The sequence below is a fragment of the Venturia canescens genome, chromosome 9, assembly GCF_019457755.1.
Source record: "Venturia canescens isolate UGA chromosome 9, ASM1945775v1, whole genome shotgun sequence".
Classification (NCBI taxonomy): Eukaryota; Metazoa; Arthropoda; class Insecta; order Hymenoptera; family Ichneumonidae; genus Venturia; species Venturia canescens.
Genome location: NC_057429.1, coordinates 13,630,907 through 13,654,289, shown reverse-complemented (window position 1 = coordinate 13,654,289; position 23,383 = coordinate 13,630,907). Strand labels below are relative to the sequence as shown.

The 23,383-nt window shown below is 45.1% G+C and overlaps 1 protein-coding gene across 10 annotated transcripts in view; it reads left to right on the top strand.

Moving 5' to 3' along the window:
* Positions 1 to 23,383, top strand: part of FoxP (forkhead box P) — a 210,710-nt gene that overhangs the window by 42,143 nt on the left and 145,184 nt on the right. For 7 of the 10 annotated variants that reach the window (XM_043427808.1, XM_043427805.1, XM_043427801.1 and 4 more), the window contains exon 2: positions 12,994 to 13,055. The exons of the other annotated variants lie outside the window; for them this stretch is intronic. Coding sequence is in view for 6 of the 7 variants with exons in the window: in XM_043427805.1 (XP_043283740.1) it covers positions 12,994 to 13,055 (62 nt within the window). In the remaining variant the exon portion in view is untranslated. The remainder of the gene's footprint in view (positions 1 to 12,993; positions 13,056 to 23,383) is intronic. 10 annotated transcript variants of the gene reach the window in all.

Sequence of the window (23,383 nt, the reverse complement as noted above, 5' to 3'; positions counted from 1 at the left end):
AGTTTTTTTCTTTTTTATCAATAATTTTCATCGAATCACACTGTACGACCTCATTCTTAACATTTTTCACGCGTTGCTCGATCTTGCTTATCGATCATTTGATTAATTTCCCGCGTCGTTGTAGATACTCGTACAAACGTGATCGATTTTGACACATTAAGACGTGCTACGTGCCACGTTATAATGCAATGTACTCGATAAAATATAAGCAGAACGTATTCGTGAACTACGACAGGCTCCGATGGAAGCTCGCTCACTTTATTTCCCTCTCTTGGCCTGTTTTGCGCTCCGTTTTCTATTTTCTTCGTTCGCATTCGTGTATCGTATGTGCATATATAAAGTCTGTACACGGCACAACGTCGTCGTATTACGAGGGCGGAAGAGATTTTCGTGTTCTCTGATTCTGGGAAGGAGGAAGAGAGCGGGGATAAAGCGAGTGAAGTACCCTCACCAAAAATCAGCCCCGAGGGTGCGAACTCTTCCGCGTAGAGAGCTACAATGTCCCGTGAGTGTTTTCGTCGTACGGTATCAATATTTTGAAAATATTTGGAATTTTTATTCTCTTATCGATAAAAAAAAAAAAAAAAAAAACGATTTTCGCTACTAATTTATTTCAATAAGTTTCAAGGTTATACGAAGCTCTTTCTACTTGAGATTTTCGCGTCGAACGATCGCTGGATTACTCGAAGACGTTTGAAGAAAAAGCTGATAGAATAATGTTTTTGGTCAGATTAATGTTTTTTCGATATGAAAATGTTGCATTCCAGTTGGTAACGAGAAGCAGATATTTATGAGAATGATCGTACCTTAAGTCACAAAATGGCAAGAGAGAGAGAGAGAGAGAGAGGGAGAGAGAAAAAATGGGGAGAGTTAGAGGCGCCCGAGATTCAGATTTTTCATTAAGGAGACGTCGACTCAGCTATCCGACGAGTCTCAGGGTACGAGGTAAAGTCACAGGGGTGCGGAAGTCTCGTGACGTTGGTATGGCGCGGTAAGGGTGACCAAAGAGTGCTCGAGGAAAATAAGGACGGTGAGACGACGATCCCTTCTCATTCCCTGCCGGAATGTCGGTATAATATGGTGGATTAATACGCGCCAAATCTGCCACCTAAAAGTTATTAATGACTGACGTTTTCTCGTCCTCTTTTTCTTTCTTCCTTTGCTCCGCGGTGTAGTCTTCCTGCCGACGTGTCAAAGATTTTATAAAATGAGACTGCCTGCTTGGGCTCCGTCGAAACGTCGAACGACTCGGTCCCCAAAGCACAGCGAGGCTAAAGCTTCTTCAACGAAACGACGTAAGGGGAAAAAAGTTTCGAGTGAGATTTTTAGTGAGACGTGGTTATGACGATTTTCTCTCTTCGGCAAACTTTATTTTCGACGTTTCAATGCCATTTAAGATAATCGATCAATTCATTTTTGGCTCATCGACGCTCGTCCAAACCTTCTCTTTCAAAGCTTTCGAATTTTCGAGAGCTCTCGAAAAATAATTATCGAAGCTTTTTCGAAAATAAATCCATACTTTCCTTGACCTTTTTCCCATTCCATGAATCAACAGTTTTCACGGTTGTGTTTAAAGAATTCATCAGTGGCGTGCGCGACCGGACAACTTGAACGAGTTCTTTTGTTAGTATTGATTATTATCGGCCCAAGAGTTTGTCGCAATAATATTTGGATATGGAATAATTATGAACGAAGGTAGTTCACCGAAGGGGTGGAATAACTCAACATTCAAGGAAAACATGAAAGCCTCCAGCCCCTGAAAAAGGTTGTCGAAGAAAACTTGAATTTTCCATAAATCCAGTTGCGTGATTTTAAACATAAAAGTTGACTCGCGCGGGGCTGGGGGATTGATGGAGATTTGTATAGGAGCGTTATAGCGGGCTATGTAAATTGGAAAGATAATAATCGATTGTGGTCTCGAGGATGGATACCTTGATGGGCCAGCCGATGAGCATATGCTACAACGCTTGGCCTGTCCCCACCTGCTGGACAACAAGTCGATCTCTCGAAACCTCCTCCACACCTCCGCTCGCCCTTCATTCACTTTCACCCTCTTTCCCCGTGCGCCCCTTTCAGTATCGCCCATCCCGATCTCCCTCAAGGGAAATTATATAGTCTGCCCTCGGATGGGCTCGCTAGCCTCCCATAGACCCTCCAATACCTTACCTGCCTCGCCATCCACTTTATTCAAGCTCTTCTGCATACCTGTATATTCTCAATACCTATAGACCATTTTTTTTATTCATTTCCATCGAATTCTCGCGACGACTAGCCGCCCAGAAACCATCCCCCGATGATAATCCTCGGAAACGTGGACAGCCGCGAATTTTTTTGACAACCCTCGACTCATCTCCCTCTTGACCACTCTGGATTGATACTTTTTTCTCTCCCTTTTTCCTCTGATCCTCCGTAGGCTCGCGTATAGGGATCGGAGTAACTTTATTATTCATGCATATTCTGGAATGATTGTTTCAAAAATGATTTTCAACCGACAAGACATCACGTTATCCAACTTTCATTAGAGAATTTTTCTCGTAAGCTTCTTCAATATTTTCTTGTTACAACTGCGACCCTTCCCCTCCCCGCCGCTCTCTCTTTCGGTCCTTAATCGAATCGTTAATATTGCCTTGAACGCTGGAAGAATCTCGCTAATTGAAGGAAACTCTCTGGCGTGCATCAATCACTCTGCTGCTCTCAGAGAGAATCGCGTTACCGTCTCGCCTCGCGGTTCCTTCACTTTTATCCTACCTTTTATCCCCGTTCTATAAGCTTCTTCCGGAATAACGGTTTTCCATCTCCCTCTCGCTTTTCATCCACCGGAATGGCTGAATCGCAACCGCAAGGTAAATCTTGTTTTTACTCGTGTTTTTCTTGCCGCATTATTCCCCGCAGTTTTGGGACATGCTGTAATTTTCCATTCCTCTTCCCTCCCTCCCCCTGGCCGTGCAGGATCACGAATGAATGTATTTACCCTACGAAACGGACGCTCAGTTTGCATATGCGAATGCGCTAAAAGCTTCGTCCACTTTTCCCAGCAATTCGCCCACTTGCCCGAATCTCAATGTTGTCCAGCATGCAAATTATCTCTTTCCCTAACGCTCATCCTCGATCGTGCTCTCGAGAATAAAATTGCCGAAGGGATATCGCATCTGTAATGATTTTACCGAAACGTATGGAACCTAATTTATGCTGTTACTATATTAGTACGAAAAATAATAATTTTCTAGAGGACCAATGATGAACGCCATCATTTTTCACTGTGGTGTAATCGAATGAATGACGGAATTGCTACGATCCCGAGACATGGATCTGACGAGTAATTCTTTAATCGCAAAATGTCACCATCCTGTTGCTTCCTCATTTGCACATAGCTCGCACTATTGACTGTGAACCAAGTTCTTTGCGAAATAAACACAGAGAGCGTAGAGTGGTAGAACAAAAATCTACAGAGGTGTGAAAGCGTTGCCTTGAGCGACGTTGAGCAACGTAAAAAAACGGCGAGAGAAGGAAAAAAACACGGGAAAAGAGGAAACAAAAATTGCGTCGTTTTGCAATGGTATATGCACAAAGGGATCCAGAGGAAGATGGAAAGACAGCCGGAACCTGAAGGGGAGCTGGAAAAAACGACGCTTTCGTATCTCGCGTCCGCGTGTATTTTCCCGCCGCATTCCCCTGTTTATTTCTGCTTTGTTGTCATTTGTTTATCCATCGTTCTCGTCGCAACTCTTTTCTTTTCTCTTTCTCCCTTGGCCATGTCTCTCTTTGTCACTTGCGCCTGTCCTCATTCTTCGCGCACGCATACTTTTTTCTCTTCCCTTTTTTCAACGATCTTTCTTTCGCGCGCATACTTTTATTTTCTTGTTTTTTTTTCAATTTTTTTTTTTTTTTTTTTTACTTTTTATCTCTCATTCGAAACGCGGGTTATTTTCGCTGTTTTGTGTATGTACCGGTTATCCCTGCCTCTCTATATTTTGCTGTCAGAGGTGCTCCGTCCTCCTCACTTTTGCCCCGGCGTCCCTCTCCTCCTGCCTCTTCGATTCTTCCTCCCTTTCGCATCAGTCTTCCATCGTTTATTCGGTCTGCGTCCAACTCTCGGCATCTGCTCGAGCCTCCTTCTTTTTCGTCGTTCCATCTCAGTTTGTCTCTTCATAATACTCACTCTCTCTCTCTCTCTCTCTCTCTCTGCTTCTCTTTAATTCCGAAGCCTTTTTATATTCTTCATCTTTTTTTACACTCTTGAAGCGTAGGCAGTGTACTCACCGTATACGTATATTCTTGTACCGCGAGCCCGCTGTTTACGTTAGAGATAAAGCGACGGAACAAACAACGCGGCGAGCTGCGGCGTCGTTTCTCTCTCATGGCCATCGCGCGCGCGCGCGCGCGCGTAGTCTATCGCGTTGAGCCAGCGCTGTCTAATGTAGCTGGAATTTACGAGAGTAGTCTAAAAGAAGGGGAAAAAGTTTAAAGAGAAGAAAGAAAAAATTGCTGAACCAGACGCCAAAGAATCGTTATGAAAAAAAAGATTTTAGGCAGCTTTCGAAGTAAAATGTATGTAAGAAATACAAGAACCTTTTAACAGGCCTGGCACAATTCGGGTTACTGGTTTTGAGGATCCTTAATCATGTCACCGAAGTTTTCGATGATGGAATTCGTTTTGGTATTGAACTAAAAGTCCCCTAGTCATCGTTGATGGCACGATTCTCAGGACGCTGAAGACGCACGTTGATGTTCATACTGCACTTGTTGTCCCCTTGAATTTCTTCTGATGACCACGTCCCGCTTCATTCCAAGCCAGACTTAGTAGTAAACTCCGCGTACTTGACCAGACGACGAAGAGAGTATCGTCTGGCTACTGTAAAAAACATGAGCAGGGTGCGCGTCTACATTGGCCTGCTGGTCCAGTCTGCCCCTCTGTCGTGGCTGGTCTACTAGCGAGCGTTGCTTACTTTGAGACGAGTCTCTTATGTTCCCGTGGGCGGATACGTCATAGAAAGGGGTTCACAACACAAACGTGGTTTTTTTTTTAAATGTGAATGCGAGCGTATACGTATGCGCGATCCCTCACTTTCAGTATTGTTGTTTGGAGGATCACGCGGATCTCGGTGTGCTGAGGGGAAACCCCGAGTTCAGTTCGCAACCACTCAGACTTTCTCATCGGGAAGGGGGCGCTGCGTGTCACCCTGTCTGTTTGGCCTCATCTCGCTCTCGTTCAGCCTGCTTCGAGGCTGCTTCTTCGCCCTCGGTTTTTACGGACGAGCCTGAATCCTGCTTCCGCCAAGTTTCAAGCAGTGCAGTTGCGAGGCTTGTACCCAAGCTCACACATAAAGTCCCCTCGGTGTCATCGCATATCAGTGATAATGTATGAAGGCCAAATTGAAAAATTATCACACCAAAGCTCCCCGGCTCGTGGTGGCCCTGAAGCACATTCTCTGGGCTGTTGATGTTCTTCCTGTTGTTTAGAAAGAGGGTTGAAAAAAGAATGTTAAAAGCGCCTGACCACGCGTGGATGGAGCAGGAAGCGTTGCTGTCTTTATGTGTATACCGCGCTCCTCCCAAGTACTTGTCCCTGCGCGATACTTCCTTTTTTGACGTGAATTCGTCGAGTGCTCGCTCACTTGTTCACGTTAAAGAAACTTCCTAAGGGCTCGCGCCCGTATATGCGCACGATGGGTGCACGTATTAAGCCGCGCGCGCGCCAAGCAGAACTTCCAGTCTCTCAACGGAGGGTGCGATCCACTTGGTCGAGTGTGTAAAAGCTCCGAAGCTTCCGAACCATTCGCACACTATATAACCAACGTATAACCTCCGAAACTCTTCATGCAGGAGATTGTTCGCTAGAAGGAGAGTGAGAGAGAAAGTGCATGGTATGCGGTTGAAGAAGTTGGCCCCACGATGATGGTGGGTGTCCGATCGTCTCGCTTCCCATCCGTTCGCCCACTTCTTACGTAGCCTCCGATGAGGGGTGCCCCGGTGAGGGGTCGAATAATTAGGACCGATAAGTCACGACGCAACAGCTCCGATGTTTTCTTCCATGGAGAAATAAGGCTACACCGGATTGACGGTGCTGCTGCTGCTGCTGCTGGTGCTGGTGGCTCGCTGGAATGATTAGCCTCGGCTCAGCCTCGTGTATATCAAACGTGTATACTTGCCCTGACGATTGGCCAGGGGAAGCCGATCGAGCCGAAAGTTAGAATCGCTCGCGGAAAGGGTACGCTACCACCGTCGTATTCTATAGCAGCCTGCACCTCGTAGAAGCATCCGTCGAAAACGGGTGTGGGATCGCGTGCACACCGCCCATTACACCCGGACAGACTTAGCTTTGCCGTTAGCACAGCTTCGTGGTTCCTACTTTCGAGTTGTTTCCCTGTCCCCCCACCCTCTGCCCTGCCGTTGTTTCACATCCTCTGCCCTCGGGGGTGAGAACAATGCGGCTTCTTATTCTTCTTATTCTCCTTCTTCCCAAGTCTGCTTTCATCGCACGCAAATTCCCTTCCATACCCATCACCCCCGACATCCTGTTGCTTTTTTTCCACTGCTGTTCGAAAGTGGAGCTCTCTACTCTGACCTCTCTTTCCCTTTGATTCGGCAGCGTTATCTGAAAATATGACACAAATATACAGCTTACAACGTACTCAATGCTATACACAGTCGTTCCTGACCGAGATTGTATTTCAGGCTGACCTCGATCGATGTCTCACAAAATTTACTACACCCAGCAGACTGTGCACCTCGAGTTTCGAGTTAAGACACTTGTACACTCGTCATTTTCGATTCCTTCGAATTATTATTCACAGCAATTTTCTTTATTATCCCTCCAAGATTCCTGAATTAGGAATTGGGTTTGCCACGAGGGGGGAAACTTTCTGCTTGGTATTTCTATTTACGTATTTATGTGTCTCTTATTTGTATGTTATTTTTGATTGGGAGTTCATCTAGCTCATGATGTCTCATGATCGAAACTGAACGAAGCGTCGAACATTTTAATAATTCAAGAGAGTGCGTGGAAACTTGGCTTATCGGTGGTTCATTGAGACAGAAAGTGAAACGAAATCAGGTGCTAACGCTCTCTGTGGCAAGCGGTCATTTTATTTTCACACATTGCATCCTTCGTAGCCGGATTTTTTTCTCAGTCTGGAATCTTCGTTGAACGGTGGTGGACATACCACGAACTCGCGTGGGCCCCAGCCTATGGATGAGTCGTTTTTGATATCAGGTCTTTATACACCATTAGGTTTGCCTGACGATTATTTCGAAGCTCTGCTTTTGGACGTGGAACAATGTGGCCCGGCGATACCGCCGGACATACTTGGTCGTACCGGCCTCTTCCTTTTGCTCTCCAATCGATACGCTTTTCACCCTTTTCTCTTCTGATCCATGTCCCATCTGACATTCACATCGATTCGCTTTCTCCACACTCTTTTGTTTTCTTTTCCATATGAACCAGTTACGAAAGGTAAAATAACGAACGAATCTCACCCACCGGAGCGTGCGAGAAGAGTGCAACAAAAAGCTAAATTTAGCTGTCGTCGCCCCATTTTCCCCATTTCTTCCGTTCTTTTTGCGCCACAATTGAGACAAATTCATACAAACCAAAATATTTCTTAAAGAAAAACAATTGCAGGAGACGATTCTTCTGAGCAGCAGAACTATTAGCCAGGATATTAAACAGATATCTCATTAGCAATGCGAACGCGCTCAAACGCCCTTTAATATTCAGCCAGAAAGTTCGAGGGCTGCAACAGCAAAACTTCGATGCGGTTTTCTCGACTCGCGCTTATCGCTGGGCGATAATCTTCTTACGACGATATAATACAACGCTGGTGGGAGAAAGACGGACGGGGCTAGAGGGTAGAGGGGGGAAAAGAAGAGTCCGACTGGCATCGGAGGTTGGTTTTAGGGGTGCTATATACAACAACGAGCCATATCGCGCAAGGGTACTTGCCGTAGGCTTTACGAACTTCTTCTTTCTTGTGGCAACCTTCCGGCAATGTTCTCAGGGGTGTTCGAGCGAATTGAAGTAACAAGGTCCCAGAGGACAATTTATGCTGCTGGTTGTTCTGTCTGCGGGGGAGTAACTGGCAGAAAAAACGTTTGAGGATTCTCCTCGCTGTTAGGCGAACTGTTTGACATCTTGTTGCAACATTTACGTCATCGAATGAACATTTATATTTCAACATATTCGCCAACAATACTTCAGTTTATCGTCGAATTATCCAGAAACTTGTCAGTATAGAGAGCCAGAAATGACCGTGTTTTTGCCATTATTTTTTATTCCACGGACTCGCGGTATGATGGAACGTTTCCATCTTGCGTCGCCACGGAAATAAGATTTTCTTCTACAACTGGTGTTAGTTTATACGATCGCAGAGAGTCAGTCCAGTGTGACTTTGATCAACCTGTTCCTTCTGCCGAGGGCGCAACGTCCACCGACTCCCTTCGCCATCGTTTTCTATTAATACATACATGCATAGTCCCACCATTGGCCCCGAAGGCGACGACATTTCTTACGCTCGCGGTTTCCAAAGGGAGCATTGTTTGCCCTCTCGAACGGCACCATGAGAAATGGCCAACATAGATCCTCGCGCCGCATCCCAAGTAGGTTCGAACAGTCTTACCCGCGGCTTTTGGCAGATCGGCACAATGACCATTTGTTAACGTCCACTTGGCTGTACCAATGTCATTCCAGTTCGTCTCATCAATCAGACACTTGCTCATATCCTCATTGAGACTTGGCGGCTGTAAGTCAATCGTGCTCCTCACCTCAGCGGGCCGCCAACGAGCCCCGACCGTATTTCTCACGCCCAAAAAACAGCGATGATGCGGAAAAAAGTGATCGTCGAACGGCGCAACGAACGTGTGGCTTTGTATCAAATTTCGTAATAAATGTTGTGAATGACAATGGGTTTCAACGGTAATCGAGAGCTGGATAACAGAGAAATGTTCTTTCGATCGGATTTTCATGTTGAAATATGAGTACAAACGGTATGGGTACGCTTTTCTCTGAACGAAAAGGCTGCTTTCAATGAGTTTTACGATACTGTAATTTTTACATGTTATCGGTACGATGCCTCGATCCATGCGTACCATCTCGTCACATGTAATACGGATACGCTTTTTGTTCATGATTTTTTCAAACGGAACACAACGATACAAAATTTCATTGGGAATTCGAGAATATTTGCGTGTTAATATCCACCATAATTGGAGGATTCCCCGTGTTTGAATATATACGAAATAATTTCACGTGTATCAAAGCAAAAGCAGAATATGAATTTTTCTTTCTTCGCTGTTTACATTCGACCCAACATTGTTGGCCGGCCAACGCTGGAATTTCAGGAATAATTGATGTTTTGATGCAGCTCTTTGGTATGCGCATTTTGCGGACTGTTTCAATAGCGCATGGAAAATGTGAAAGTTTTTTTATCTTACAATTATATTTTTCTGCATTGTTCTCATAAAAGCGAGCCCACTGCATGCTCATATAGACGAACAATGTTATTTATAAAACGACATTTATCCCTCGATTACGGGGTTATTATCCCTCGATAAGTGGTAGCCGTTTGGTTTGTTCTGGATCCATCGCTATCCTCGAGTATACCGCAGTCCTCCGCCCCAGCTTTGTAAGGAGAGGGCCAAACATATCCAAGGGCGAGGCAATACACGAGCCAAAGTTTACGGACATACCAAACTGGCAAGAAATCCCACACCGAATTTCGATTTAGCGCATCCGCGTGGTAGCTTTGGCTCACGAATTTCGCTTCAACTTTTGCTTCAAAATTCACGAGTTCAACCCCACTAATAAATTCATAATTGTGCAGTACACGGTCCAAGGGATCGAGAATGAAGGAGCGAGAACGGGGATGCGGTTCTGCCTCGAGCCTCAAGTGCAGTAGTGCAGGAGTCCGTCAATAGCGCCTACCGTCAGTTTCACTTCTCGGGGAAGCCCGCGCACACCGCGCATCTAGCCGAGTACTAAAGAATGCTGATTTATGTATTGAGTTTCGGGAAATTAATAATCCGAGTATCTGCCTCGTCGGTGTATTAGAATTTTCTCAGCTAGGCGATAAGCTACTCGCGAGTGCATGCGGTTAGCGCACGTAGACTGATACAAATTCAAAAAGGTAGTTAGAGGGTGGTTACCGAGGCTTGTTCGACGTCGGTCGGAGGAATGCATAGATTGCCCGCACTCGTCCCGCTAACAATCACCCGTAAATTATAGCCTCAATATCCATTGTGTACCCTGCTCTCTGAATATAGCTTCGCCTCTCTGTCTCGCACTCTCTTTCGGCGGAGAGCTCGGCAAGGCTAACCCCGAAGTCTGAGGCCAAGACTACTCACACTCCTCGGCTCCGTGCGGCGAGAAGGGTAGAGTAGCCCCCTGGTATAGATGTGGAGAGACGGCAAACGTTCTCGTCGGAAAGCAAGCCGAGTGTATAGGAAAGCCAAGGCGAACGAGAAAGGAAGTGGCTATACGATGGGGAGAATAAGGGGAGAGGCGGAGAAGGGTGGCAGTAGGTTTGCTAATACTAGCTGCTCTTGTTCTATACCCAACTGAACCAAGAGATATGTATATTAATGGGGCAATCTTACATAGTTTTGTTTACCTTGCCATTCTCCCGGTGCGTATACAATTACTATAGCCGAGCGCGTCCCCACTTGCGGTAAGAGCGACTACCCGGCCCCGGCTCGCTCACTCTGGCACTCCACAACTCACACTGTGGCAGCCACCTCCGTGCCCCGACAATCATCAGCCCACCTTCGAGCACTGCGAACCATCATCGCCTTTTCATCGTGCTCTCGTCTTCAAATAACTGCAGACACGCTCAACAATCGGAGCTTTTAACTCTCTTGGCTAAATGTTCGAGCGCAACTTGGAATCTATCGTTGCTCATCAATGTAGCTAACTAACTTCCGGTGGGCCGATCCACTGCGGTGCGTGGCCTTGTACAGGTGTTGGTGAAGCATCGCTAAAAAAGGTGAAGGCAATATATTTTATTATCCGCGCGAACCCACGAGGTCGGAGAGAGGACGAACCACTCATCTTGGTTTAAAACTATCATATTTATTGCAGTACTTGACAAACGATTCCGTGAACCGAGGGACAAAAACTCGTTCGAATCTTCCTCCTTTTTGTTTTTTTATTTTTTTTATTTTTTTTTCTTTTTATTATTTTTTAATCTCTATAACGTCACCCCTCGGTGATCATGACAGCGAGAATCCTATTACGGAGCTTTGTACATTCGTCTCGAGGCAAACAACCTCATTTGTGTAATAGCGAAAGCTTCGACAACAAACCGAAGCTCGTGCGGGGGATATCGAATTCGCTGGAATTGCGATGATTGTGCTCCGCAGTAATCCACGCAGAAGGTCACCATCGTGCGAGAGACAGTCTGAAAGCTTTATGTTCCTGATACTTTTTTCATCTCAACGTATCTACCTGTATACGTAGAGCATTTAAATTGTTGGGCTTTGACTTCGACATCCTTTGGCTTCTCTCTTTCGTGCACGCACCCATACGATTCCCATATCCCCGTGATGAAATCGTGATTGTAAAACAGCAATTAGATTATTTCTATCAAGCCGCGCGCCCTTTGTTCTCTCTTGTCTCCGCTGCGTTCTTCGTTATTTTCCTCACTTGTTACTAAATTTATATACGCCGTTGTTATTAATACGCACCACAATCCTCGGATCCTTTTATTATCGCGTCTCATTATCAGCTCGTACTAAAAGTCCTGCTGCTCGCGGTCCATCAGAAATTCCGAGACTCTCAAAGGACTGGACTCCTGTTTTCTCGATTATATTTCGACCTGCTGCTACGCTTAAACTTTGCTCTCTCAATTCGTTGCAGATGAATCGATATTCGTAGTCCTTTCATCCCAGCGATTCTTCTCCCTGTCGTCTCGCACTTGGCCAAATATACTAGCATGCGATGCCGCATGCAGGAGAGGATGTCGACAAACATTGTTCATACATCGACAGTCACATTTGTGTATACACATATAGACGACTTTGTAGGAGTTCATTGTTATATGACGGGAGGACAGAGCTCCCTCTCTCTCCTTCCAGCAACGGGGATCGAGGCTAAACGTATGTATATGCGAGAATGCGGTGCGGATGAGAAAGGAACAGGCTAAAAGATGGGGGTAGAAAATATACAAAGATACATGTATATTATTCGCAGAGGATTGAGAGGCAGAGTAGGAAAACAGGGCTCATACAACGGGAAGGTACGAGGGGCAACGATAGGGGTTGGGGGTTAGGAAGGTGAGGTGGAAGGAGGGTGGAAAACGAGGAAGGAAAAGGGGTGGACAGCCGGACAAACAAAACCCTTGCTGCTTCATTTCTGCCCGTCTGGCCAGACACCGACCCTTTCTGTATACGCGCGCACACACACACACACACGCGCGCACGCACACTGTGTAGTGTATCTACATGTTTTACATTTACTAGTACAAGACAGTCGATGTGTGCGCATTCATATATTTTTCTACAAGTGTGCATATGCTTGTGTACGAATTTCCGTCCGACCTCCCGCGTTCCATCCGTCATTCTCGTACTCTTCGGACTTATGCATTTTACTTTTCAAGTTCGTTAATTAACGGCTTCGCTTCAACGCCGGAGTATCGTCCCGTCGAGAGCTTTTTCCTACTGTTTTTTCTCCTGCTAACTCTGAACAAAGTACAAGAATAATAACCTCGTCGATATAACGCCACGTAATTTGCAACGCCCGTGTCGAGATGTCGTATCTCCTTAAAAAGCTTCAATACGATCCAGTGTCGAGGTATTAAATCTCCCGAGTTCCAGGGACTCGATGAATTTTTCGGAAGAATCGTACAAATGAATCTTCTTCGAAAGCCTCTCTTGAAATCCTGTACTTTAGTGAGCAGCTTCTTCGGAATAATACGAGTCCTGTATGAGGCCTCTCGAGTTTATTCCACAAACGTGCATTTTATTATTTCAATTTTTCCATTTTTCCATTGTTATATGTTACAGGTCAGTGGTGCATTGTTCCTCGGCCACTGAGACAGACGCTGGCATGGCACGTTGATATTTACGTGAGTTCTTAACAGCACACAATTTAACGAGAGATGAGAGCTGAAAGATTTTGTGCGATGTGTTTCCGCCTATGGAAGTCTCTTTTTAAGTTAATTTTCCAAGTTCATCAACACGCTCTCCAATCAATTTCCATCAACCTTGGAATGCTCCTGGCGCATACGTTCCCATGCGATTTCAATATTTATCAAATTCTCTTTTCCTCGCACTCTTTATCTTTCCAGTCTTCGCGCCCGCTACCGTTTTTTTAGCCTCTGCCTCCGGTCTGTTCCCCGACTTCCTCGCATACGTTTTTTTCGCCCGCCACATATTCTCTGTCCCACGTGTATATCAGCCGCTTAACGTCGCTATTATGTTCCTCTTTTACGTCCGCGCAGAAACCGAGCCGCAGCGGTGTATCTTTTTTTAGCCAAACATATCTCTACCTCGCGCTCGTTCTTCTGTTTTTTATTCTCCTCGTTTTTTTCTTCTTTTTTATCGTTCGCGCTACCTTTTCATAATAGCGAGCGCGAGAGCTAGCGGCCGAGGGCTTGCTTCCACCCCCAACACTCGAGACTTAGTGCCAAACGATAGATATGCATGTGTACCATTCCAATATTATATTTGCCTCAGCCTATAGCTCTATATATTAGGACCCGGCCAAGCGTCTGCCTTAATAACAATTGGCTATAAACTAGTTTCAGAATACCCACGGAAGCATATACGTACGTATGACGTATATATAGAGATACGAGACCAACAGCACAAACGTTCACGAGCTTGCTCGGTATTACTGCGATATTATTCGCCATGCGGGGGCCGTGCCCAAGCCCTTCGGAAACCGGAGGTTTCGAGCTTTCGCCACAAATCCGCGTGCTTCGATATCTTTCACTGTAGCCTTACGCTGTTGACTCTTGGAATAGAATCTACAAAAATGACATATGGAAAATCGTTTTTTTTTTTAAATCATCGAAGAAAATTCTTCGATATAATCGATGACCCTCGGTGCGGAGTTCCAATGTCAAAATTACATGCTCGAATGTTTCCGGTTCAAATTTAAGTACGATGATAAATTTGAGCCAATAAATAATCTTTGGTTCCCATGGCACGAGGAAAAAGAATTGTAATGATGATCCGAAGATTGTGAACATGCTTGTTTACTCGTGCTCACCATTTCTCACAAAGACAATTCTTTTCTAGTATTATAAGGGTGGCCTCATACTTATACACCGGGTTAATTCGAGCTTTCAAGACCGAGGTTAAGCCCGCGACGGGGTGTGGGTGAGCTTCTACTATTTGGCCCTTCGGTGTGCTCACGAGAGTTGCGCCCTCGTGTCGAGATCGTTTGGCCTTTTTTTCTCACGTGCCGCGAAGCCATTCTCGTTAAGCGGTGTTGTTCCTCGCTCTCTTGTTATTCCCGTGAGAAAGCCCTCTGCCGCGGCGTTGTCTTCGCGATCCCCCCTTCCAACGCGCGATCAGCCCGAGAGCTGTAAATTCATTGACTGACGAATTATACACTTTATTCCCTACGGGGTAGATATTTACGTGGGAGAGACAAATGGGGAGAAAAAATTTATCAGCGTCAGCCAGCAAATTTCTCGTTTTTCATAGCAGCTTGGAAAATATGTTTCTCTTCGAGTCTCTCTGTTCAATCACTGTAATCAATTATTTTTATTCAATTATTCACTGGTTTTCGTGCATTATCGAAAATTGTTTTCATCCTCATGTTTCACCAACTGGAATAAAAAGGATACTTTTCGTGAATGAAATCGCCGATCGATTTTCAGCGAACGAGACAACTGTCGAATACTGGTGCTTCGCCATTGTCCCGAGGATTCGCCCTTTTTTACTTACACGAGGAAACGGTAAACAAGCATTAGGACATAATTTTGTGTCGCAACAATGGTCCCCGGTCGACAAAAGGCTTAGGCAGTGGTGAAAAGGAGCCTGGGAAGATGGTACTGAAAGGCGAGGGAAAGTCATTGCGCACCGTATACACGTAGCCACACAACTTTTTTTCATACATAAGCACATCAGGGTTTGAGTGCGCGCCGCCGGACAATGAGAGCGGGGTGGACTCTCGGTGGTTTTCGCAATGCCATAAATTGATTTGCCGAAGCGGTCCATGAAAAAAGCTTTTCTCTGGCGTCGACTCATATGCGTGGCTGAGCAGGCCAAAACATCGTCGCAGAGCTTATTCTCGCGAGAGAGAGCGAAAGAGAGGGACGAGCTTTTGTGCTTATGAACAGAAATTACGTCGTGAAAAAAAAAAAAAAAAAAAACAACGACTAAAAAAAGAGAGACACAGGTTTCCAGTTGGTTAACGCAGCCCCGCGTAGGCTCGCCGATTGTATTTATGTTGCATAATTAAACTCCGAGTGGGCCAGCAGCATTTCGAGTGAGAAATAAATATAATAGCATCGCCGCAGGAAGAGAAAAAGTTTGTTGGTTATTTTTTATTTCTAGTTTAACAAAATCTTGTAGCCTTGTACAATCGTGTGTGTCTGCGCGTGTATATATTTATGTATGAATATAACGCAGTTCCGTTTCAACTGTAACCGTACAGAAACAAATGCAAACCTGCTCCCTTGTCCTCCAATTCACCGGCTGCACTCTGCGCTTTTCGACCCCTTAATTCGCCAGGGAGAGAAAGAGAACGCGAGCTTTTTCCTACCCCTTTTCCGTCACAATACTCGTGGCTAATGAATAGAAATAATTTCTCGCGAAATTGTGCTTTTCGGTAGTTTTCAATTAACCCGCTCGCTTTCTCTCTTTCTGCTGCCCCGCCGCTCCCTTTCTCACTGTACATTTCACCAGTTACAAATCCCTTCTTCCCGCTCCTCGATCCTCGATCTGCGTGAATGGGGCTTTAAGTTTTTATTCCTGCTGCTGCTGCTGCTGCACGCTTGGGCATTTTTTTCGCCCTCTGTTCTTTCACCCTTTCCAGCCACCTCTTCATCTGCCCTCTCCCCCTCCCGCCCCACCTTCTCTCTCCTCTGACCCACCTCTCTCGATGAACCGTTATTATAATTCGTACGGTCACAGCGGTTACGAGGCAAACTCTATTGCACCATATACTCGGCTATGAAAACGATGAGTAATCCTCCAGCCTAAAACGTAATGGCTTTTTTTCTCAAAGAATCGTTATACTCTCAATATTTTCGAATATTCCACGCGCAGGGTATTTAATCGTGGGCCAGAACTTCTCTATTAGTTGCCCTCTAATTTAAAAGCTCAGATATCTGGTTTCGATTTTTGGCTCCAGTAGAATTTCAACGACATGCTTTTTTTTCATCATTTTCTTTATTATTTTTCCCCCAATGCGTTTTCTATCCCTGATTTTAATACTGGGTCAAGATGTTCGAGGAGATTTTTGGTGCCGGGTCCAAAATTACTGGAATTGGATTGAATTGATTTACAATTTTTTAAGTAAACGAGCACGAGCGTCTTCGAACTTCGAGTCGTTGAAACTTTTGCGTTAATTTGCCGAGACGCAGCAGGTCGATGCGATCGAGTTGCTGCGAGTGATTTTTCGAGTCCGACGAGGTACGAAGCTCCACTCGCGATCTGTGAGCACATGAAATACTCAAAAGCCAAATGTTCCGAGTCACGCGATGAAGAAGTTGCGGCGAATGCGTTATTTTAATGGTGGCGAAGTGGTGACTTATTCTTTCTTCACAAGCTCTAAGAAGACTGTGGATTTTTGTCTGCTACGGAATTTCGGCAAACACACATCATGTCTGCGAGGCTGTTGATCCCCGTAATATTTGTCTTCCAGTCAGGCCATTTTATAAGATCTCTATCAGTAAGTTTTATAAAGCGAGGAAAAACGAACACGAGGAGACAGAAAAATAGCGAGAGAGGAAAAGGAATTTGTGCGTGAAACACGGTGGTAGGAAAATCGGCTAAGGCTGCGGTATTTTTTCGGTCGCTTTTGGCCGGAGGTTTGCCTCGTCGGTGAGTCTCGCTTTTCGAGTTTTCACGATGAGAAGTGGCCGTAGCAAGCCGATGTAGCGACAAAAATGCTCCGAGCCTTCTCTACCTCGTCCTTTTTCTACTGCACGTTCCATTTTCCCTCTCTCTCGCTCGCTCGCTCGCTCTGTTTCACTGTACGATGTCATGGAACGAATACTCAGAGACACGCCACGGGAAGAATCGTGGGGACAGGGAAGGAGGATGACACGGACCTCTCTCCCGTGGGATAAGACCCGTTATCGGATGCGACAAAACCAACCGGCGAGACTACCCGTCGAAATGTGAAAGCTTCCTGACAAATCGATTTCTATTATCACGAGCTCGCCTTCCCTCGAGCCTGCAATTCTCCTCCCTATTTCTCTCACTCTTTCCCCCTTTTATTTTTCTCAACGCAAGCTTTGCGGAAGGTTCGAGATCGTTAGATGTGCAGGGAACATAAAGAAATGAATGATAATTCGAGCTTATGAAAAGAAATTTAAAAAAAAACACTACGATTTAGCCACGATCTGTATCATTTTCATTTCTCGAAACATTCCTCTCTCCATCACCACCCCTACAGTCCTATTCCTTTTCTCATTCCGCCGGTCTTTCTCGCTGCCATATTGATAGCGTTATTTCGTACGTCGACGGGAGCCCGTATCTCAAAGACGTTATTTTCTATCCTCGTAACTATCAATCCCTCGCGATAATCCGTATTTTTCTCTCCTCCGTCGAACGAACAGATGGGAACGTCGAGAGAGTAACGATTCGATACTTTTATCACTCAATCCAGGAAAGACTTCGGGATAACGCGTGTAACTGAGAATCTCTCGCGGCGAGGCCAGAGACACCAAAAACTGGAATGATCGAAATTTTAGTCGCCTTACTTTTTTTCTTCCTCATCGCACTCTTGATGTACGATGAAAACACACTTTTTGTGCAATCCGCGCCACCAACTTTTCTTCTTTTTTTCGTATACACACCAAAGTTTCTTTTTGGCAGTCTCTTTTCGCGGTGAATGTCTCTGGTATCTCATCTCGCGAGGGGCAACAAAGGAGAAGAGTCGTCTGTCGCCGAACGTTAGTCACACGTGTTTTGTGCGCGCGGCTCGCGCACCAAGAGGGGCTTGTCCGGCCCTCATACGGTTCCTATCAAGCCGTACCTTTCACGCGGCATATATAAATGTGTGTGTGCATGAATCGTCTCGTAACGCGAAGCAAAGAGAGCGGGAGGCTACATTCGTTCATGTCCTCAGGGATCGCATGAAATTCGTACCAAGATAGAAGAAGGAAGAAGCGCGCGCAGCCGAAAACGAGAGAATGGTGTAAAAACATCCGAAAAGAGTTGAGAGCGGATAAAGGGGTTGTGAAAAACGATGTGGGGGAGGTTCGTCTACGTGTATGGAAGGAAGGGGGCTGCGGATGGAATTTTTTATTCTCTTTTTCCGAGGAGAGACGGCCTGATATTTGAGAACGAGATGGACTCTTGGTTTTCCCGCGAGTCTGAGAGTACGGAACGCGGCCGCGAGAGGGGGCCGACTCCGCGAAGAACAGACGGACCCAGACGAGGAATTCTCGTACAGAGAAATATATGAGAGTTAGGGAACGAGAGACGCGAGGCGTGGGCGAAGAAGGAATATGAAAATAATAATAGCCGAGCGTTGCCCACGGCCACGAGTGTCACCGGAAACCTGCGACGATGCCTTCAGAAAGTCCATGAAAAAGCTTAAAACCCCCATCATACCCCCCCGCGCGTGTGTGAACACGAACGCGAGAGCGCGAGAAAAGGACTCGGTCTGGAGTACGACCAAAAAAAATATTGCCTCGCGAAGAAATTCGAGAATTTGACACACGTAAGTTCCAACCTTCCACACCGATCTCTGGAATATCATGACGTACGTACCATGAGGAAATTTCGTGTCTTTTACTCTCACCAACCCTCCTCCTCTCTACTTCTTTCCTAACCGTTTCATTCCACCAGACGAAAAGTCCGTAGACGATCCAACACAACCAAAAACTTCTCTGTACTGCGTTTCAAAATGCGGTACACTCAACCACCGAATTCTCACTTGGACAACCCCCCCAGGCTAGAAGATACAATCGAGGGAACCTCCATACAGTCCCTCGTCAAATCATCACACAAACCCAACTATTTTATTCGAATGGATATTTATGTCGCAGCGTCATCGTAGGACTGGCGAGTTTATAATTCAAAGCTTTCGATAACTTTGAGGAAATTTTATTCGCTAAAGCTTGCAAAAGTTTACAGTGAAAAGAACGTCGTGAGCCTTTTATTGGACTGGGGAACGAACTGACGAGAATTGGACGAAAATCCAAAAGTATTCCAGGTTTTCCAAGTGCGCTGATTTACATGAAATAACAATAGATACGAATCTTGACACGATACCATTCAATAATTCAATCAATCGAAACGGAATGACGTCGAAAACCGAACAAATTTAGATTTTATTTATGTACTTATAACCATGGTACGTAAAGTCTATAATAAACCAAGATTTCAGATCACTAGATACCCGGTGGAATCAGGGCATCTTCGAAAATCCGTGAACATACGGATGAACTCGGTTGGCCTGGTTTCACAAAACTCATTACGCATTCCGTGACAGAATTTTCGTGTTAATTACTCGTATACTCGAATGCACATTTGGGGATTTAACGTACATCGAATTTATTCGGTATTCGAGAGGAACGCTACTTTGGAGGACCTAAAAATCGTCCTTCTGGAAAATTTTCTCATTCGGCTATGAATAATTATTCGAAAAATGGTTTTTTTTTATATTTTCTTAACGAAATTTCACTTGATTTGGTCGGAAGAGCGAGCACCAAAATCAAATACATTATCCCTGTACTTGGTACAAAAGGATTAATTAACGAAGTACAAGGGCCAACAATGTTGCGTATCTGGGAATCTTCTGTTTCAAAGTAAACATGAATGAAATATTTAACGGTGCAGATTCAGCCCTGGGGTTCTCGCTCGGGTTCTCGTTGAAGGCAAAACATGAGAATCAATATCGACGTGTTGTTACTTCCCTCAAAACAATATCGAATTTTTTCGTTTATCGATATTTCCATTGTTGATGTATTACCAGGATTAATAACGTTATTAATGCATCATTGATGCAGCTTCATTTTAGTCATCTCATTTGCATTCATATACACGCACGAAAACGTATAGGAACGAAAAAGAGAATGTGCTTCGATCCATTCCCAGTGCAAAAGCTCACTGCTGTAGCGCGGCCCTTTGTTTATTCCGAGTTCTGTTGTTTAACGGCCAGGTTGGAACGAGCGGCCGAGCGAGAGTGCCAGAAATAGGATGGTTTTAGAGGGGAAAAAAATCCAAGTCAATGGTCGCGAATGCGAGCTTTCTCTTTGGCTTGTGAATGAGATGAATGAGGTGTGCGGAGCACACTATGTTGCTCGTAACCGGCGAAGGGGTTTGCGAGGTGAAGGGATCCCCTGCTCCTGGAACGTGTGCTCGTATTCACATTATATCATAAAAACAATTTTCGCAAATTTTTTGTATTTTTTTTTGTTAATTTTTTTATAACTATGATTTACGTTTCGAGAAATTGAAAGAAGCTCCTTGGATACTGGATAAATTCATAAATTTCGATCGCACAAAAATAAATTTCGACCCAAAGTTTCGACTGCTTTTGAAAACTGATAACGAACCATGCTTTTTTTCTTCTCTAAATGCGGGAATCATACTTGTTTAACTATGCACGCAAATGATGCACAAATGAAGGGATTTGTAACGAGAGAAAAAAATATATTTCCTTGAATTTTCTCGAGGCTAACGAGTCTCAGGTATATTCGAAACTGGGCTTCGATATGTGAAAGGGTAGAAAATGTGTGTGGATAAAAAAGTCACCCCTTTTGGCTCATCAATCGATTCGCGTACCTAAACATACAATTGTATCGATCTACTAGCCGAAATATGTGTATGCACATGTATATAAATCATAACTGCATGATACGGGATGTTCGCAAGGTTCACTCCACCCTTCCCCTCTCGCTTTGTTCGACTTTCCATTTCACGTTTCAACCATAGCCCGGATGCTTTCACGCAGCAACTAATGCGCGAGCTTTTATATATTTTCCTCCTTTTTCGTGGCCTCCGGCATTCCCTTGTTTGTTTGTGCATTTTGCTTTATAGCAATGCCGCATGTTACGTATATAATATATACACTCAGAGATATCAAAATATGTATATGTATTTCGTGATAAAGTTGGCGATGCATCGACAGTCACCGTTGTTCTCTCCATTGTTGGGGGAAAAAAAAAAAAAAAACAAACAAACAAACAAACAAAAATCGTCTCGACTTGGCTTTCGCGATTGCAAATGACTGCGTGCTGGTCTTTCATCCCGTGGAGCGCGATAACGATCGGATATTTAGTTGAATAGATATTCCAGCCTGCTTCGTCTTGAGTAATTTTCATTCAAAAATATCGTTCTTTTTCATTTTCTTCATAATTTTTCTTCAACTATTCTCATGTAATCGACTAGCAATTTTTTGCTTCGGCTATCGCTCAACAGTAATTGAACACCGTTTTGGAAGATTTGTGAAATATTTCACGATGAGAGAGAAAAAGGAGGGTGAGAGGTACGAAGGAAGAGAGAAACTGCATGTCTGTGGCGTGGGGCTAAGGAAACACGCGATGACGTGATTCTATCGATTATCAAACCAATATTATACAACCCCACGTTTCTCACTGCATAGCCATCTGCATCGAGCCTCCCAAAATTTGCAACTAAAGCACGAGCTGTACACGTGGAAGATGCACGCGCGGATGTTAATTTCGCGTTGGACATAGAATTTCAAAGTTGTTTTTGTTCGAAGGAAATAACGTGCTATTTACCATCGATCAACATCCGTTGAAATTCCGTCGGAGCTCAATGTACAACAAAACAAAGTCATTAATTCGTAGCGAAATATTGTTTTTGCTTGATCTCCGTATGAGCATCGAGCTCGTGCGGGTGCCGTTGGGCCAAGCGTGGAAGTAAGCTGCAAGATATATAACAAGCAAAAAAGGACCTCGGTAGCGCTAACGAAGTGCCTGACGGTCGGACGGCTAACTTGCCCAAGCGGCCGTCGCCGTGTCATCCTCCGGCGTCTCTCTCTCTCTCTCTCTCTCTCTCTCTCTCTTGCTCATCCCAAGCACCGCTACGTCCTCCCTTAACCTGTGACGTCCACGAACCCTTTCTCTCTTTCTCGTGTTTGCACAACTCTTTGTCCCAAGAGCACAGCCACGCGCTTCCAACTAAACTTCCGGATATCTATAGAGACCGTTTAACGCAGAGACAGGAAAAAACGTTGTGTGTATGCGCGCGATGGTTGGACGTGGACGAATTCTGGATCGTCGGAAAAAGCTCGCGGAGATATAGACCCTGGTAAAACACTGGGACGAGCGATGACGTTGCACACCCGAAGGCACGCGGGCGGCTTTCCACGCTAATTCGATCCCTGCTCTTAACCCTGCTCATCCTCGTCATCCCTCGTCGCCACTCTTTCTCCGCCAGCCGGAGGTAAGTCTTTTTTTTTCAAATCCTGGTTACCATATGCATAACAGCGTTAGCTTTCATTAGCAATCAGAGATGGTCAACGAGCTTTCACGCGTATCTCTGCGTGTATGCATATTGTAACCCCGATGAGGAACCCGAAGCCCCAGCCAATCGCTTGTTTACCGTAACTCGGCATTTTCGTCTCTCTCTCTTGATTTCTCAACTCACCCCAATCCCAATTTTCTACCAGCGGCCATTCCACCCAACTTTTCTACTGTACAAAACGACCCGGATAGAGACAACGGTTCCGAGTTATTCGACGCACGTTCCCATTGATCGTGGTCTCGGGACGAATTCGAGAACTCTTGGTCAACCGTCTTCGGGTCTCTGCGCGGAGTCCGAGGACCAAATGCCCACGTTTTTCCTGTTAAGGAACCGAAGATTGACATTCCCAATGATAATCGTCCCTCGGAGCTTGACGTAAGATCGCCCCTGTCGATTGAGTGGTTCATCAAACAAATAAATGATCGATGAACCCCGTTCAATGCAAATGTCATTCGGTTCGACGCTCGAAGCATTTCTGTACTTCTGCGATCGCGAGCGAGCTGCGATTGTTGATCTCGTATTATATAAAAGAGAAAGTTAGCAACTGTCGGAATGAAAATTCAGTGGAAACGTCGAGGGCAAGCGTGGCTCGAAGGGTGCGGAGGTGTGTTCGACGAACGTTAACTGTGATGAGCCTCCGTGTACGTGCACGTCTGTACAAACACACGCACACACACACACAAATGTGTATTTTGTGCAACAGCTTGAGGCTTCAGGCTTCTGCCATAGTTGTGTGTATTGTAAAGCAACAGAAACTGCAGTTTTGTTT